The sequence below is a fragment of the Parasteatoda tepidariorum genome, chromosome 2 (assembly GCF_043381705.1).
Source record: "Parasteatoda tepidariorum isolate YZ-2023 chromosome 2, CAS_Ptep_4.0, whole genome shotgun sequence".
Taxonomy (NCBI): Eukaryota; Metazoa; Arthropoda; class Arachnida; order Araneae; family Theridiidae; genus Parasteatoda; species Parasteatoda tepidariorum.
The window spans coordinates 102,661,231-102,679,969 of record NC_092205.1 but is presented as its reverse complement, the minus strand read 5'-3'; the positions used below and the strand labels follow the sequence as shown (position 1 = coordinate 102,679,969).

Here is an 18,739-nt window from a genome sequence, read left to right as displayed (position 1 = left end):
TAATGTCTGGGTTTAGCTATAATTTCAAATTAATGATATAAATCAAAAAATTCTGAAATAGCGAAAGTTTAAAAGATAGTTTTCTCTAGAAATGATGTTCTTTCTTTCATTTTTTGTTCTTTAAAGAACACCATATTTTACATACATCTCTTTTTTAAAGAGTCCTATTCGCGTAATTTCGTTGTCAATCTTTATTTTGGGAGTTACTGCATGGATTTTGAGATTTTTAATTTATTTACGAATTTTGATTTGTGTAATTATGATTTACAAAATTCGAAAGAGGAAATAATTAGTGCATTTTTAGTATATTAGAATTAAAAAAAGATTACTTTCACAAATAAAATTTTTATACATTTTTATTCTATACTTTCTTCTGTAAACCTAAACATTAATTTAAATTAGTTATTGTTATAATTAAAAGTATCTTAAAGCAAAATGTTAGTGCTGGGATATTTGTCAGCCCGAAAGAATTCTTCCACAGGGAAGATCCCTGAAACCTGTAAAAGCCTTGAACTTTATTGATATATGTGACTAATCTTTTGATCTAAACACTTCTAAACCTTTAAAATATTTCTCTAAGTATTTTTTGAGAAATATGAAAAAAATGAGCTAGTATAGAAGTGTTTCTATTATTTTGTTAAACTGCTGAACATAGTGTATTATGTGTGTAGTATATAAATATGGGGATTTGTTTAGGAGGTAACTCGAATTAAACAATAATTACACAAATAGTAATGATTAAAAGGATTTTATTTCATTGTGGTTCAGTGGGTTGAATCTAAACTGAAACTTAAGAAGTGCAGAAAAAAATAATAAAACAAATTGTTTGCGCTCAGCGCCATCTGGTATTATAAATCCTCAACAGGAGGTACTTTTTTGGTGAAAATTTAAACATAGTTTGTGAAAATTAAAAATTATATTAAAAAATACACACAAAAATATAGTAAAGTATGAAAATATTTAAAAAATTTGTCACTACAAATAAAAATCATTTATGACTAATAAATGTATTTTTCCCCATACATTAAAAAACAATTTTGCTATTATAGAAAAATTTTGGGCTAAAAATACTATCCAAATTTCAAAATTCATAAAAAATTATTGTCCATAGTTAAATTTTAACTTGAATTTAATTAAAAACATGCATTTAACAGTACTAGCAGTACAAGTTATTTTAATTATGAGAACATTTTCAACTGGGTCTTACAGAAAGAAGTTTCACAGGGGAAAAAAAGTGCTTCATAAAAAAATAAAGGTCTGTTAGAATGAATTTATAATAGTGTTTAAGAAAATGTTTGAATTTCGACTTCCTGTAAAGTTTATCGAGGGTGAGCCTCGTCGTTTCATTTAAAAAAACTCGCTTTGATATGGCGTAAGTGATCAGTTAAGCTTACCACATTGCACTATCTGACCAAACACGTGCTACCTTTTTTGTATAAGACAGCTGGCAGAAAAGCTCCTATTTTCCATGGATTGCAACGGGAATGAGGTTTGCATGAGAACTTGCTTTTTTAAAAATACTTTGTGAAACTACCTTTTTTTTTTAAAGTTGAATTTTTGAAGGTGCCGCTAAATGGTTGTTAATTTACCCTAGTCAGACTCCTGAAATTTGACTCACCACTTAGTATAACAGGGTGGCCATCCACCTGGAATTATCTGGGAATTTTTTTATACTGGAAAAAACCGTTAAAAATCAAGGAAATTTGGATAAAAACCTGGAAAAATCAGGGAATTCTAAAGAAAAGCTGGAAATTTTTTCTTAGATTTTTTTTTTAATTTCACTAATTTAAATTATTTACTATTTTTCTTAATTTAAATTATTTCATCCATTATACCCACATTTTTTAGATGGAAATATATCTCCAAACAGTTAAAATGTTATCAACTTAGCTATACTTTGCTTGCATCAAGATCGCTCTATTATAACCCTGTTAAACTAGAATGTCACATAAAATTCTCTCATAGTTTCTAAACAAATGTAGGAGTTTTTGATCTCTATGGAGACTATGGGACTGTAATTTAAGAAAGGCAAAGATTGTGCTAAACATAGTTAGGATATTTGCATCTGTTTTAAAATTCTGTCCATGGGGTGAATCCATTTATGACTCAAATTTGTTCCGATGCTTTGATGGTAGTTTTTTTCTATTTTGACAGAATGAGTCTAAATATTTTTGTATTTTTAACTTAATAAAATTCTCCAAAAATTAATTGGTTATAATTTAATAATAATAGATTTTAAAATGTACTCTTTTTATGAAAGCTTTTGTGTTCCCATTCAAAGAAATCTGTAAATTGTTTTTTCTCAGCAAACTAACTAATCACACATTTCTTTACAATCTCTGAACAGCAATGTTTGTTGACAAATTGTTGCATTACTGCTAGTTTTTTCTGTTTCATTTTAACCTTTTATAACATATTTTAATTTAAAAAGAAGAACTAACTATATATTAATATTTAATTTTATTGTTTTGTTGGTAAATATTTGACTTTTAATTCAAAATTGGAATTGCATAGTTATCACTATATCAAAAGTTCGTAAATGTTGCTTGCATTCCAGGGATGATATTTCCAAAACTATGCCTCCTTTTTCCCTAAAAAGCTGACAAAGACTAGGGAATATATAGGAAACATATTAAATGATGTATAAACATTAAATAGGATTTTTTTTGAAGTTATACTTCTTATGCGACTTTCAACAAGGTTGCGTTAAACATTTAACGTTACATTTTTATTGGCCGGAAAATCACGTGGTTGGATCCAGTTTTCCATCATTCATTTCCATATTGTTTTGGTTCTCACTAGCATAAAAGTAATAAAAGTATTATTTTTCTATAAATATTTTTTTAGTTTGATTTGATACACATATAATTTAATAGGATAGTATTTTTTATTTTCAAATTTAGTGGATAACAATTGTAAAAAATGAGCGAAAACAATCCCACGGACAATGCGACGGATTTAAGGTTATGCCAAGGTACGTCTCATGTGAATATCAATTGATTGTTAGGTTTTCTCATTTGAATTTACATTATGATGCATTCACATACATTATTAATACAAATACATTTTCCATGGCGAGACGATGAGGCAACCACAAGCACTTCCACTGGTTCAAGAGGTCCAGGAGGGAAAAATGCACAATATTACCGTTATTACAGATCAGGAAGCAGGACGAGCGGAGCAGGAAAAAGAGTCGTTGAATATAACTAGTGATCCTTCTATGACTGCTGATTCTTCTACAATTAAAGTCGCAGCTTACGAAGTTTAACTTCTTCCACGCGGAGGGACTCCACGCACTATTTTTTTAAAAATTCATATGTGTTTAGTCGGAAGAAGGAAAATGTAACTTAGTGTTTTAGTTATGCACTGTTCAATTCTAGTTGTTAAAACAAAAACAATTAACTATGCTAAACTAAAAAACTGTGTGTTTAGATTGGAATTTTAATTTCAAATAAGGAAAAAAATCAAAAAAGTATAAAATTTAAAGAATTTTATCTATTTTTTTCTATAGAGTATAGAACAAAAAATTGAAAATTTTTCATTTGTGACATTTATTTTGTATACTGAATCTCTTAAAATAGTAATACTAATTCAAAACAACATTATTTAAAAATCTGACTTTACAACACTCAATTGCGAATTTATGAATTTTCTGCAAATTTTATAATTTTAATTTCTGATATGAAGTTCTTATTTTAAGCATTTTATCACATATTGCACAGTACAATTGAATAGAATAAGCTAATTTCAAATATTTATTACTGATTTACCTCTTCTGATGAAAAATAATCAAATTTGGTCTATTGTTTTATTACAACCTCAAGCCATTTTTTAAATGATAAAATAAAATAATACGGAATTAGCAAGCAAAAATTTAAGTATAATTTTGTTATCATAAGTTTGATACTAAATTGCAAATAAATAATTAAATGAAAAATAATTAAATAAAAGGAATTTAAAGCAATTGACGATAATTTTTATTCTGAAATACCGAAAGCCTTTAACTGTACAATGACTTTCGTTGTGTAAAATTTTTGTTACTGTTTGATTATTGATATCTTAAAAACTAACTTTTGCTTTGTTTTTAAAATATTCCATGCAGTTTTGCTAAGAATTGATTATACATCTTGTTATCAAATACCCATTTTGAAATATTCATTTTAATTAATGAATTTTTATTTCCCATTTCAATAAAAGTTAAAAGTGAAGAAATACTTTTGGGAGCCACTGTAATTATAAAAGTTTATTGATATATAATTACCTGAAATGGTTTTCCTTTTCTAAATGAATTTATTGGTCACTCTGTTTTTGCCATTTTGTAGGTACACTTAGAGGAAATACTACTTAAAGTAACACATTAAAAAAGTTTTATTCCATAAAAACAATATGTTCGACAAGCTAAACATATTATTTTCTCCACATATTTTAATTTTTTAAAAATTAATGTTGTTGCAAAACATAAAAAAATAAAATAATTTTTTTCTTCAAGATGATATGTTAAAAAAATGACACATTTAATGAAATATTTGATAATACAGGCACTTTTCTTGTACACATACTGCACTTTATAAGAAAAAAACAAAACAGGGACCTGGAAATTTTAAGATTTTTAACTACATAGTGTATTATATGTATGCATAATCTCACCTAGGAAAACTTTTTCAAAGTCAGACCAGATGCACGAAATAAGAGTTATGGTGATATTTCGAGCCGCCTTGATTTAAGGAAGAATCTTCAGTGTAAATCTTTTGATTGGTACATGAAGACTATCTATCCTGAACTTGGTCCACCACAAGTCAAAACAAACCTTTCAGAAAAAAAAGCTCACCTTGCTCAGATGAAGAATCAGTGGAAGCATTCAACCACTGAAATATTATTTAGATATCAGGTATTTCTCTTTTTGTATCTCATTTTTAGATAAATAAAATAAAAAATTTCTTATTTTCAGCAAAAGGAAGCAAACGTGTAATAATTACATATTAAATAAAAGCATTTTTTCCCCACCTCAACCTTTTTTTTTAAATTTTATTTTCCATTATCTCTTTGTCTTTTACCCCTTTTCTTGTACATCTTCTGTCTCCCTTTTAGGCAAAAAGGTAATTTGCTATAAATTAAGACTTGAAATTTTGAAATGATTGGGAATTTTAGTGCAGTGTGACCTTAGTCTATTTCAATTTATGCTTACTTTTTCTTTTCTTAATCTGCTTTTTTTAAAGTTTATGGTAGGTTTTACTGCTTTTGAAATTCTAGATAATTAGATTTTATAGTATTTGGCTCATAATAGTACTCTTACATGCATAATAATTTTGGCCAAGGAATTTAAAAATGATAATTTGAGTAATATTAAAAAGAAAAAATCAGCTATGCCTTGTTCCAATGATAAGATTCATCAAAGGGCCTGTACACTAAAAATAATTTTAGGATATTTTAAATTTTTTTAGTTATTAAGATGCAAAAAATATTGACTTACTTAAGCTATACAATAATTTCCTTCAGATTTTTAAAAGATATTTGAGACATAGGTTTCTGATATTAAATGTTTTAAATCTTTTAAAAACTTTTTTGAATTTTAAAACACTAATGTGTACATAAATCTTACACCTGTTTTGAGAAGGTTTCAACTTCAAAATATTGTATTAGTAACAATATTTTATCTATAAAACAAGTCTTATATTAACTTTCACATTTAATGGTGAATATACTGTGTTTACCAAAATAATTATCTGGAAAGCCAGATTAACAAAGGAAGCTGAACAATAATTCAAATATAGCATCATTCAAAGAAGCTGAATATCGAAATATGTACTAGTTTGTGAATAGGCTGGGTATTTAGTGCAAAAGAAACATATATCTTCCAGTGCACTCTAAGAAATAGGATAAAATGGAAGAAAGCAAAAATAACCTATACAATGGTTTAGCAATAAGTGTTACAAATATCTTACTTTGAATCAAATCAAAAGTTATATAAAACCATAAAAAGTTATATAAAACCATTTTTTTCATCAAATCTATTTATGAAGATAGTTATTTTTCTATTGTTTATATATTTTTACAGGATTTTAAAATATATTCCTCGTATTACTTAAAACTCTGTTTGAATATTCAGAAACAGAAATTTATTATAAAACTCAGTATGTTATTGGATTTGTTGAATAATTAATAATAATAATTAATTTGTACAAATAATAACAATAAATTTGTTGAATAATAACAAATGGGATTTGTTAGTTAATTTGTTGTTTTAGAAGCTCTTCTTATTTATTATGAAATATGCTATGCTATGCTATGCTCTGCTCATACCTGTCAACTTTTAGTCCTTTTGAGTATGATTTTCCTCAGTGGTAGTGAAATGGAAAAGTGACAATTTTAAGCAGAAATATACGCTGTGTTTTGATAAAGTTTAGACGGACTACTATGATAGTATTATTAATTAATATATGCTTAATTTTTTTAAAAATATAAAAAGACAAAAAGATTATAAATGCAAGGAATTATAGAAAGCTTACATTTTACTACCACTTTAAATATAAAAATAAAATTTTACGCCAATTGCGTAAAAGTTGGCAGGTATGCCTGCTACTTGAAGGGTTACTGTTATTTAAATTTTTTTAAATTATTCACTAAATTAATTTTTGTTCCCTATTGTTGCTTTTTAGTTTTCACATTTAAAAATGGTATATTAAATAGCTTGAAAATATAATTTAAAATAAATTGCAATTATTAACGCTTTAAAAATTGTTTTATAATTTGATATATACATATATTTTCATTATTATTTGATTTATATATTTTCGAATTATATTTAAATTAAATCGATTAGTTAAGTGATTTGATTCAAATATAATTCGATTGATAATGATTAAAAAATAAGTTTGAGTCATTAAAGACATTTTTAAATCTAGGAAATATGTAATGCCTATTGTGGCATCACAGAGGTATTTTTCCCATTGTGCAAGAAACTTGCCATCCCTGTTTATTGGTTATCTTATCATGTTGCAGTATAGTTTATTATCACTTATTTTCGAAGTTAAAATTCCTTCAAAAAATTTTCTCATCTAGTAAAACATTCATAACCTAACCTAAGGTTTTATTGTATAAATTTATGACGTCTTAATGTATACTTTTTGTATTTCATCTTAAACAAAGGTTTAAAAAGTAACTTTTAAGAGAGATGTTGTCTTTTATTGTTTTCTTTAGATTCAACTGACAGGCACTGAATTGTGTATTGAATCAGAAGATGATGTCACTACAAAAGGTTCTTTGCTCATTCTTCAAAAGTGCTCAAAACTGAAACGTCAGGTGATTTTTAATTTCATTTTCCTACTCTTCCTTAACAAGGGTAGAAATTTAGTGTCTGGTCCAGTAATTAAAATATATTAACTGGTCCATTTTACATATCTCTAATATATCATTTTTTTTTGAAGAAAAATGATTATACAAAGAGTAAGTAATGATGACGCTTGATGTGTGCTATTTAGGGACAAAAATACACACCTGAAAATGAAATAAAAATCAAGGAACTAAAACAATATAACATCCTTTTACATTCATTCAGGGGATCTCTAGTAACTATTTTATGGTGGTCCTAGCCAAGTTTTAGCAGTCCACGATGAACTGTCAATTTTGAGCTCTGTTAAAGCTGTAAATCAGTTTTCGATGTCAAGAAAAACTCTTAAAATGAGACTCATTGCAAAATAAACCATTTAAAAAGTGTGCCATTTTAATATTACTGCATTCTTTTGGTGCCTTATTTTTCAATGTTAGTCACCTTTTTCACTGTGCATATAAGAATCATTTATGAATTTATTTAAATTTGTCTTCAGTTTAGATTATATGACCTATGATCTGAGCAAGGATTCATGGGGTTCAAATCCCTTTTTGAAGTTTAAAACTCTCAGAGTTTAGTAATTTTTAATAATTAGCAAACAGTTCCTGTTTACATTTTTATATTTTTCTAATAAAATAACCTTTTTTTTAAAAATTTGTAATGAAATTGTGAATATCCCAAAGTAGGAGTACTGTTCCAACCAAATGAAGAAAAGAATTACGAAATTCTTATCAAAGCAATTGTGAATTAGAAAACGTCTTCATTTTGTTGTTTCGTTTAGTATAATTTTGTAAGTAACAACATAATTTTGTATCACGCAAAATACTGAACAATTATTATTATTTTTTTTAAGCATTTTATAGCAGTTTTTAAAAAAGGTTAATAGTTGTAAATCCAAGAATGATTTTTAATATAATTGGCCATAACTTTGTAAGTAACAACATAATTTTGTATCATGCAAAATACTACAATTTGAAATTTTTTTAAAAAATTGTAATTAATATTGATTACTTTACTAATTTTAAAGGGAGAAAAAAATGCTATGGATTAGGGTTTCTAACAAAAATGTGCAAATTTAAAAATTCATTGTACAAATATGCGTTAGTAATTTGCAGTAGTCTTTCTCCTATAAAAAACCCCCACTACACATTTGCTTATTGTACATTAAAACTGTACAAATTGTTTGTTAAACACTTCCCTTGATCTATGTATCCAAATTCTTCATCAAAAATCATTCCTTAGCATTTTGACACTCTTAACTTTGTAAGCAAATATTTAAAAATGTTTATTCTGTATACCGTTTACTTTTCTAACAACCAAGACTAGGATGTTGATAATTAATTTATTTTTTGCATTTCTTACATTTTGGTCGTTTTCTTTTTAGGGTGTTAAAAGTCTTTTTAGATTTTTTTTCTTCCTTTTTTAATACATTTTCATGAATTTTGAATTATATTTTTTATTTTAATCATTTTACTTGTGATTTTTCATAAATTTGCATTGGTTTTTATTATTTTAAATATTCTTCTATTACAAGTGTCAATGTTAAACAGAATTTTTATCGATATAAGAATTTGAATTTGAGTTGTCGGCTGTTTCTCAATTTTAGGAGTATCAAAAAACATTTGAAAATGCAACGTTAATTATTTGAAAACTGTATCTAAAAATTAATGCTGTATGAATCTTGTTAAGTTACAATTTATTTTATTCATAACTTGTATACTATTTAATTATTACCTTATTTTTTTTTTTATAAAATATTATAGGGCAAAGTAAGGAAATATTGCTACTGGTCAGTTGTAGTATTTTTAGTTGAGATCATTTTTTAAAAATTGGAAAATTTAAATGAATAAAAAACTGTTAGGCAATTCTTTTGAACATTTTTTGAAATGTGGAAAGCATTGCAAGGCTTATTGCTAAATTAAGAAACCGATAAATTTGAAGCAGAAACTGATTTTAAGCAATTGATAAATAAAGTAGTTTTCAGAATGTTTTAAAATGTTCATAATATAATTTGATATTTATTTAAAAATTAAAATAATGTGCACTTGGGGTATATTTTCAACAAAAAGTGGTAATCTGGTGGCAACGATTCCTTGGGGTATTCATCCACTTTTCCTTCGAGGTTAATATCATCCTTACCTGTGCTATGCATGATTCTTTATTACCTTACGAGATCATCGCCAACAAAACAAATTATTTTTATTTTTTGAAATGCCAGATGCTATTTAGGCAAAGTATGAAATAATTGTCCTGATGAGGTTATAATGTAAATGATGTGCATGTTACTGTGAATGACCGAATTCTGTGGTTGTTGACTTTCACCGGTGAATGTTGACAATCAAATTAGTCGCTTTGGTGTATGTCCGAAATATTTATTGCATGCAATTTGATATGAATTTATTTGTGGATATAATTACATTTATTCGATATTTTAATACTTACTGACGATAGATTAGAACAAACATCAGTGTTTGGAGTAACGGGCAAATATATACNTTGACTTTAAGAAAATATCAGTGTAGGGTATACCGGGCAGTGGCACTGAACCTATAAAAAAACATCAGTGTAGGGCATACCGGGCAAATGTATACCGGACAGTGGCACTTGACCTTAAAAAAACATTAGTGTAGGGTATACCGGCCAAATGTATACCTGGCAGTGGCACTGAATCTTAAAAAAACATCAGTGTAGAATATACCAGGCAAATGTGTACCGGGCAATGGCACTTAACCAGACCTAGTATGACTAGACCTTTGGTAATTGTCCGAAATATATACTACTAGGTCTAGTGCCACTTTTTCTATAGCTTAAATATTTAAAAAAATTAATTAAACAAAGCGTTTGAATCAATTTTAAACTGATAACGAAATTATTGCTTTAAAATTAAAAAAATAATAATAAAAACTGCGCCAGATAAGAGTAATTGAAGTAGTTGCTTTATACAGCGCATGTGCGGACAAAAATTATCCAGGTGCATCTAAAAGTGAATGAATATCCCAAGACACCGGTGGCAACTGGCAGCCAATTTTTTTAAATACAATTTACTTCAATTGAGTTGCCTTGTGGCCAGTATTGACCATTAGTTTCCCCCTACATTAAGTGTATAGTTCAAGTTATGATATATATACATACAGTGAAATCTTCAGAAAAGACCACCTCTGTGTACAAGCCTCCTCCATTTTTGACCACTTGGGAGGTACGAAATTTTTTCCATACACATTGTGTTGAAGGAAACCGTTAAGAGAAACCATCAAAACCTTCCCCAGCGACTATGCTAATTTCTGCACCAAATGTGGAAAAGGTCAAATAAGAAAACGTGAAAAATATTAATAAAAAGTATTTACAAAACAAATTAGTAGATTAAAATGCATCCAAAATATTTGAGTGACTCTTATTTGGAGAGCTCTTTTTGATGATCTTTGAAGGAGATCATCAACCCCAAGTTGCAGTTACAGCAGCACTGAAGACGATGCTATCCATGATTAATTTTAAGAGTTGAAAGTTAAATTAGAAAAAAAAAATATTTTTTAAAAACAAAGAAACATTTCAAACAAGCAAACTTTTTCTCATTTTTTAAAGCTAACTTATTATGATATAAAATTAAAGGCAAATTCAAACATAAAACAAAATTGTTGACTTATTTAAAATAGTTCTATCATTCATAATTGGTAAATGAATTTTTACACATTATTATATCAGTAAAGATCATTTTCATTGACACTAAGCTTCATTAATTGATCCGGTTTTCATGGCGTCAAAACAAGTGGCATTTACGCAAGCGACAGTGAGTAAAATTATTTGTGAAAATTCATGTACCCTCCATAACATTTTGAAGTCAATGAAGGTAACCCCCAAAGAATGACCAACCTCTGTTAACGGACATTTTACTGTGGAACATAAAGTTGTCACTACCGAGTTTCACTGTATGTTACCGGCAAAGTATGAAACAGCAGCGTTCTATAGAATGCCAAATGTGTTCAGGCAAGGTATAAAACATGAGAAGAATTACATTCTTTCCCTAGGCATTGTATATAATACCAAAGCATTCTATAGTATGACTTGCTATTTTGTCAAAGTATGAAAAAAACGTCCTGATGAGGTTATTATGTAGATGTGCCTTTCTCAAAAATAAAACTGTTATTCTGAAAAAATAATGAGAGTGCTATTTAAAAAAAATTATTCAAAATGCTTAAAGAAAAATGAAAGTTGTACAAATTATAGTTTATATCTTTCTTAATAAAAGAAACAAAATGTTCATATAAAAAATAAGGAATTAAACTACTTGTTGCAACATGGCAGGCTTGAATGACATTTTTAATTACGTTTCATTACATTTCGAAACGAATCGGAGATGTATTTCATACTTTGCGGGTTTCTCATTTGGCATTCTATAGAATGCCTAGGAAGGGTGTGAAATATGAATCGTTTCATACATTGCCGGCTAGTTTTAGGCATTCTGTAGAATGATGGATTTCAAACTTTGCCGGTAACATATATATAAAAAACAATGCTTTTGAAGGCTTGATTTTTTTGTGTGCATTTTTTTAAGAACTTCAAGTCATCAGCATACTATAACTTAAGAAAAACTGTTTTGCTATGCATAATTAATAATTGTTTACGCTTATGATTAGATGTGGTACGAGAGTGCTAAACATGATATCAGGTTGGCTCAACTTCTCTGCCTGGATGCTGGTGAACAGTTCCCTCGTTTGTCCAAGTGCCATGAAATGGGTGGATCACAAGACTGGAGGCACGCAGACACAGTAAGATCATATTCTAACCATCCGTTCCTACACCGAAGTAAAAATGTCTAGTTAATGATCAGGTTTAGATATTCAGTTAAAAGAGCAAACCTAAGGACTTGAAGCTAAACTGGTTGTCAAAAAATCATAATTTAAAAAGAAAAAGTAATATATTTGTTGTTACAGAGTTGGCTGTGAAATCGGCCAACATTTTATTTGTAGAATCTTCTACAATATTTCGATAATATGCATATTTTAGAACATTCCCTAGCAACAATTATATCTTGGTCCCAGTTGGGCTCGAAATTGGCTTAATATTGGTCCTACATGAACATGCTCTGAGGGACCGATATTGAGATGTCCAGATTTTTTAATATTGGTTCTATCCAGTATCAATATCGACCTATATGGGGCTTATATTGGCTGAATAATGATTATAAAATATCGGATGAATCTGTCAATTCTATATAGTTCCGATATTGTTTGTAAAGTGGCAGTATAATATCGGATGATTCTATATAGGGCCCATATTAGAAAAATTTCGAACCCTTATGGAGCCAAGATTAATCAATATTGGTCCAATGAGGGCCCACCAAGTTATTTTGCTAGGGTTGTTTTAAAAATGCATGTTGAAACTCGTATAAAGGTGAAAGTTTTTTCACTTTTCCATGTAATGCACTTATTTCAGTGATAATGCGGTGTGGAATAGTTTAATGAATTAAAAGGCCAAATGAATAACAAAACAATATAATGTGGGTAATACTTCTTAGGCTTCCCAAGTCTTCCATTCCAATCCATTGCCTGCCATGCAAGTGATCTCATTCATAATTCTTGTGAATTGATTACAGTGTCTTTTTTGGTGAAGTTGAAATTCATAACAGGACTTGTGGAAAAAATAGTTCTTGTTAAATTTAAATAGCTTTTCTTTAAAACTGAAATAACTTTTCTTTTGTCTTTAAGCCTGGCTTTATAATTTAATTCAACTCAAACTATGAAAATGAATGAAAATTTAATGAAATAAAATTTACTTTTTTGTAGTTATTTATACATTATAAATTTAATTATTTTAGATGGGTATTCTTTTAAACTGCTTTTTTAAATCTTGAAGGGCTTGTAGCAAGACATGATATCAAACACCATTGTGCAAAAAGAGAAATAATGTGTATAAGTTCTTAAAAAAATTCTCTATGAATTTTTAAAAAAAATCAATATTTTATATTTCTTAAAATTTCTTTATATTTTGATAATGTATACTTGAAAATTTGCAATAAAAATACATGTCAAAACTCATGTAAATGTGAAAGATTCTGCATTTTCCCCATGAATGCACTTATAAAATAAAAGAAGCTCTCAGTTAATTCAAATGTTTAAATCTACCTTGTTTAAATCTACATTTGTTTAAATCTACATTTACGCTCTTTAAATCTATCTTGCTCATATTTGGGAACACAATAACCTGTTAAAATTGTAACATGTATATTTTTATAAGTAATGTAGTTTTCATTGTATTTTTTTTACATTTGTAATTTTCAATAAACTAATATTAAAATGCAGCTTTAAAAAAAGTTTGAAATTTTTAGGAGGGAAATCCAAGATATTATATTTGCAAGTATGAAATACGTTTTGAGAAATAATCTTATACAAAGCTAGTAAAAACGTATTTCATCAATATGTTTCTTAATTGCAAAACACAGTGTATTTATCTCATTTATATGCATACTGTCAAAAGCAGGTAAATATGAAATAACAATTTTGATTTAGTTTTAAAAAATGTCTTATTTCCCTTAAAATTAGTACTAAAAATAACTTTTGCATGAAATTATATTTAGGCACATGATTTATCTAATTAGTTTTTCAATTATAGTTATTAATTTTGCTTAGATATACAAATAACATTCAAATGCTAAAACTCAGTCTATATTTTAAATATTTTTGAGATCGTGATTTCTGAATCTATTATTATGTTTATTTTAAGAGAGAATTTTTTTGTGTTGTATTTCATAATTTGAACTATCTTCTGCACCATTTGAAAATCAAACCATTGATATTGCAATTTACTACATGAAAAACTGATTATTAGATTTTAAGTTATTAAAAGTGATTCTTTTGCCAACCATATGCAGGGTATCTGCACACCTGGAAAGTCATAAAAAATCATGGAGAATCATGAATTTCGATATTGAACAAAATTTGTCATGATTTTAACTATTTAAAAAAAAAATCATGGAAAATCATGGATTTAGGTCGCAGAAAAATCTCATTTTTTAAGTGGAATTTACCTCCCTAATTTCATAGTGTTCCGAATATCTGACTTTGTAACAAAATCCCCACTCACTGTCACATTTTATTAAAATAAAAATTGTTCTTATGGTGTTCCTTAAAAATTATGGTATTCTTTCAGAAAATTAACGAAAGAACATCATTTCTAGAGCGAATTATATTTCAAACTTTTACGATTTCAGAATTTATTTATTATTTATTTTATGAATTTAAAATTCTAGCTGAAGCAAGCCAGTAATTGTCGAAAATTTTTTATTTCCAAATGAGAACAGAAAAATCGGGAGTGTTTCTTTCATTTCCGATGAACAAAAAAAGTATTTTTGGAGTATATTTCCGCTGGAAAAAAAATCGTCTTAGAAAATTCTGCAGAAAAGAATTTTTTTTTTAACTTTCCAAAAGAAAAATCCTTTTGCCTTTCTGCAAGGACTCAATTGCATACTACAACAATGTGGCCAAGTTGCCCGCGATTCCAGGGGGGCTTTGAGACTGGCCAACAATGATATCCAGTGGTTAAAAGCCGATGCTGCGTGCTTAAGCAGATAAAGGAGAATTATTTGGAGAAAATAGCAGAGGTGATTGTGCTCCGGAAAAAATCCAGATTTCCGGATTTTTCCCTAACTCTGCTCCGGAAGTTTCCGGAAATCCTAGGTCCAAAAATTTTAAGAATTCATAGATCACATTTATGTATAAAAATTCTTGTATATTTTATTTAAAAATATTAGAACTAGAATTTTTACTTTGCATCTTTCATTTGTAAATATTTTTTCTGGTAAAATACTAAATGTGATTGAAGGTTAAAGTAAACTTATACATTTAAATTATGCTGTATATAATTTATTTAGAATTGAATGTTCTGAAAATATCAATGATTTAAATTTATGAAGTAATTAATTTTTTGAAATGAGTCATTAATGATTTTACTCAAGAAATTTTCAGGATTTTTGAGTTGGACTCACAATCACCTCTGCAATAGTAACTTCGGTAAGTCATGAATAATTCTTGAATTAGCCATGAAAGGTCATGGATTTGAAAATCTTAAATGTAGCAGATACCTTGCATATAGGATTTATTGAATAAAATTAAGAGTGCACTTCTTTTTTGATTGTAGGTGGACTCCCCTATTTATAATATGGCTGCAGGACTGTGTCTTGGTGTTCACAAAGAAAATGTTGGTGAATACATTATCCTCACCATTTGTAGCCAATCAGAATCTCGTAAATGGAATCTCTTATTTCATTCCCTGCCCTAAGTGTTGTGCTTTTGAAACAATTTCTGTGATAGATTTTTATCCCTTACAATCCCATTTTATACAAGTAGTACAAAAAAAAATTACAGCGCTAGGGTGGTTGTGCTTTTGTTTTTATACAAAAATTCTTTCATCTTTTATAATTAAATTGAAACATTTTTGTATTTTTTTTCAAGAAACTCATACATTTCTTGTTTAACACCAAACATACCAATACTTAGTGTATACCTATTTCTACCATACTCGATTACATGACCGAACTTTGTTCTTGTTGTTCTTGGATGTTTCTTGGTTGAATATGTGAAATTTGGATGTTAGGGAGGAAATAAACTAAAAACACTTTATTATAATTAAACAAAATTATACATTGCTAATTTTTATACATTGCAAACACGTAGAATAAGAATTTTTAATTCATTGCCCAACACATTTTTTTACATATACAGGATGTTTTCATTGTACTTTTCCGCAAACATATTTCTTCTAATTGTTATTATTTCTATGATTCTTATAATTATAAGAATTATAATACTTATAATTATTCTTATAGTTTATATTATCTCGTTTAAGAACTTGTGCTGTCTTGATTGTTTCGACATTTTTTTGGGTAAAAACTAACAGTTAGTTAGAAATGAAGTAAAGCAAAATGAAACATAAACTACTTACCGAAACATTTAGTTTTTGTCACTTTTTCTGACACAAAAATGCCAATCTAAAATTTTAGGTACTTTCTTGAAATTTGAATTCACAGTTATTCTGATTGAACTCACTACGCGACAGTCTTTGCAAAAATGTGCACCTCATCAAATGCAATACGTTGAACACGCATTACATCGTCATTTCTGATCCGATAACCTTTTAAAGCTATAAATTGTTCTTCCGGGCAAATGACCGGTTGCGGTAGAAATAGGTATACGACAAGTATTATTCGAAACAAAAAAAAGAATATTATCTGTATATAATAGTTAGAAAAAGTCATGCGGTCAAATGTGCATAAACGATAAGATGATAAGCGCATTTTCAATGCAAAAGCTCTTAAACGGTCATTTGACCGGTTATGGTATGTTTAGTGTTAAAATTGGTATATAGATTTAATGTAAATTTTTTCCAACAAATTCAATCCCATTTTATACAAGTAGTACAAAAATATAGCGCTAGGGTGGTTGTGCTTTTGTTTTTATACCAAAATTCTTTCATCTTTTGCATTTAAATTAAAAAAATTTTGCATGTTATTTTTTTTTGTTGAGAAACTCATACATTTCTTGTTAGAAATTTGTAGATAGTTTTGATGTAATTTTTTTTTCCAACGAATTTTTTGTTGTTATGAACAAGTTTTAGAATTTTATTGATGAAAGTGTCAATTATCTACTTCATATTTGAAAAAATATATAATAAAATATTTTGCTGCACATGATTATTCTTTTCTATTATGAGGGATGATTTGTTGAAACTAATTGCACTTTGCTGCATGGAAAATGCTCTGACATCTTACTTGCTGATTCTCATAGCACACTCCGGTAACACAGTCTGTTAAGTTGCTTCTGACCCCACTGGTGGAGAGCTGGGGGTTCAGAATTCAATCCTGGTATCCAATTAAAGGGCGTTTGCCTTCCAATAAGGTGAATCGAGTTCCAGCGATGGCTGGTCGATACGAATTCCTCAGTGGTAGACGGATCATGGGTTATAAGTCCCCTTGCCGGCACGCTAACTGTGTTAGGCTCTCGTGTACTTCCTCTCCATGTAACACAAATGCTGGTTAGTTCCATCAAAAAGTGTTCCACAAAAGCAAATTTCTCCCAATTCTTGATCCAGGAGTTCCCTCGTCTTCCGAATAGGGTTCAAAATTAAAAAGCTGCGTAGTTGAACATCAGTAGTCGTAAACCCAAATTTGGGTTGTATGTTCAACGACGGTTATAGAAAAATGACCAGCATGTTATATACTTCAAGAAGCTTGTTCAGTCTGTGGTGTGGCTGAAAGTTCTCTCGTTCATCGTGGTGAGGAAGTTAGGAGAGAGAGGTACCAGCTTCGCTATCCATGTCGTCTGACCGCGGTCAAATTATCATGGCTGTTAAACCTGATATCGGTCTCGTCATGGTTGGGTGAAGTGCACATTCATATGTAAAATTGTCTCCTGAATTCAAATGGGACCTCTGTTTTCTGGGCAAACCACTTTCTGTTTATCATTTTGCAATAATTTCAAGTCCATAAAAATTCTTTTGAAGGACTGGTGAATATGAAAAAATATCTAAAATATGAACGGTTATAGCAAGAAGGAAGGAGAGTATTGGATATTTGTCTCATTAATTTATTTAATAGAATAGTTAAATTTTTTGCCAGCTAACTTTCTGCATTTTTCAGTTTTAAGTTCTCTTTTTTTCCCCTCAAACTTCCTGTTCAATTTATTGGGATCATAAAGATATATTGGGTCATATATTTTCAGCCAGTGGCGTACGCAAGGGAGGGGTTTAGGGGTTTAAACTCCCCCCTTGAGCTCAGATGAAATGGTAAAAATGAAAATTTTAGTAGAAATTATGCGAACTATTATTTTTAAAGACTATATATTTTTATTTGCCTTATGCCTACTTTCTCAGAACACTAAAAAAACATTTACTATAATAGGGTTGTACTTTTGAAACCAAATTCACGTGATACTGTTACGGACTGGTTTCTTTCTGTCCTGACAGTCGCGATAGTTTTCGAGACTGGCTTTCATTCGCGAGATCTTTACGCGGTGATTCTGGAATCCTACACGTTCTGTCGTGTTTGAGACAATTCGAGAATTTTGGTGTTGCGGTGAAAATTTATATAAAAGAGGGAACGGAGAACAGTGGAGTCAGTTAGTCAGACTAAGAGTTATCTCTGCCGTTTGTCTTTCGGTGCTCGTAGCTAAATCTGATTTGTTCGGTCTTAACAAAAAGTTCATTCAATCGCCGAACCCGTCGTCGCCGTTATTTCGACTAGTGAAGAAATCAGTAATCACTATTGGAGATACTGAGCTCGTTGAAGTTATTCATTCCAGCTCGAAGCTTTAAGATCGTAGCATAGCGGATATTTCTGTGCCAATATATATATTTGCTGTTCTTGGATCTTTAGGATGTCAAAACGCAAGAATTTAACAATTTTTAATTATTTTGAGAACGCGA

At 28.9% G+C, this 18,739-nt stretch overlaps 1 protein-coding gene across 3 annotated transcripts in view; it reads left to right on the top strand.

Annotated features, from left to right (window-relative positions):
* The window catches only part of LOC107440681 (polypeptide N-acetylgalactosaminyltransferase 11), a 39,497-nt gene extending 22,493 nt beyond the window's left edge, over nt 1-17,004 (top strand). For all 3 annotated transcript variants that reach the window (XM_016053664.4, XM_043055196.2, XM_043055197.2), the window contains exons 9-12: nt 4,652-4,888; nt 7,198-7,299; nt 11,959-12,090; nt 15,458-17,004. In XM_016053664.4, the coding sequence (XP_015909150.1) occupies nt 4,652-4,888; nt 7,198-7,299; nt 11,959-12,090; nt 15,458-15,598 (612 nt within the window). In that variant the 3' untranslated portion in view covers nt 15,599-17,004. The remainder of the gene's footprint in view (nt 1-4,651; nt 4,889-7,197; nt 7,300-11,958; nt 12,091-15,457) is intronic.
* The last annotated feature ends 1,735 nt before the right edge of the window (nt 17,005-18,739 follow it).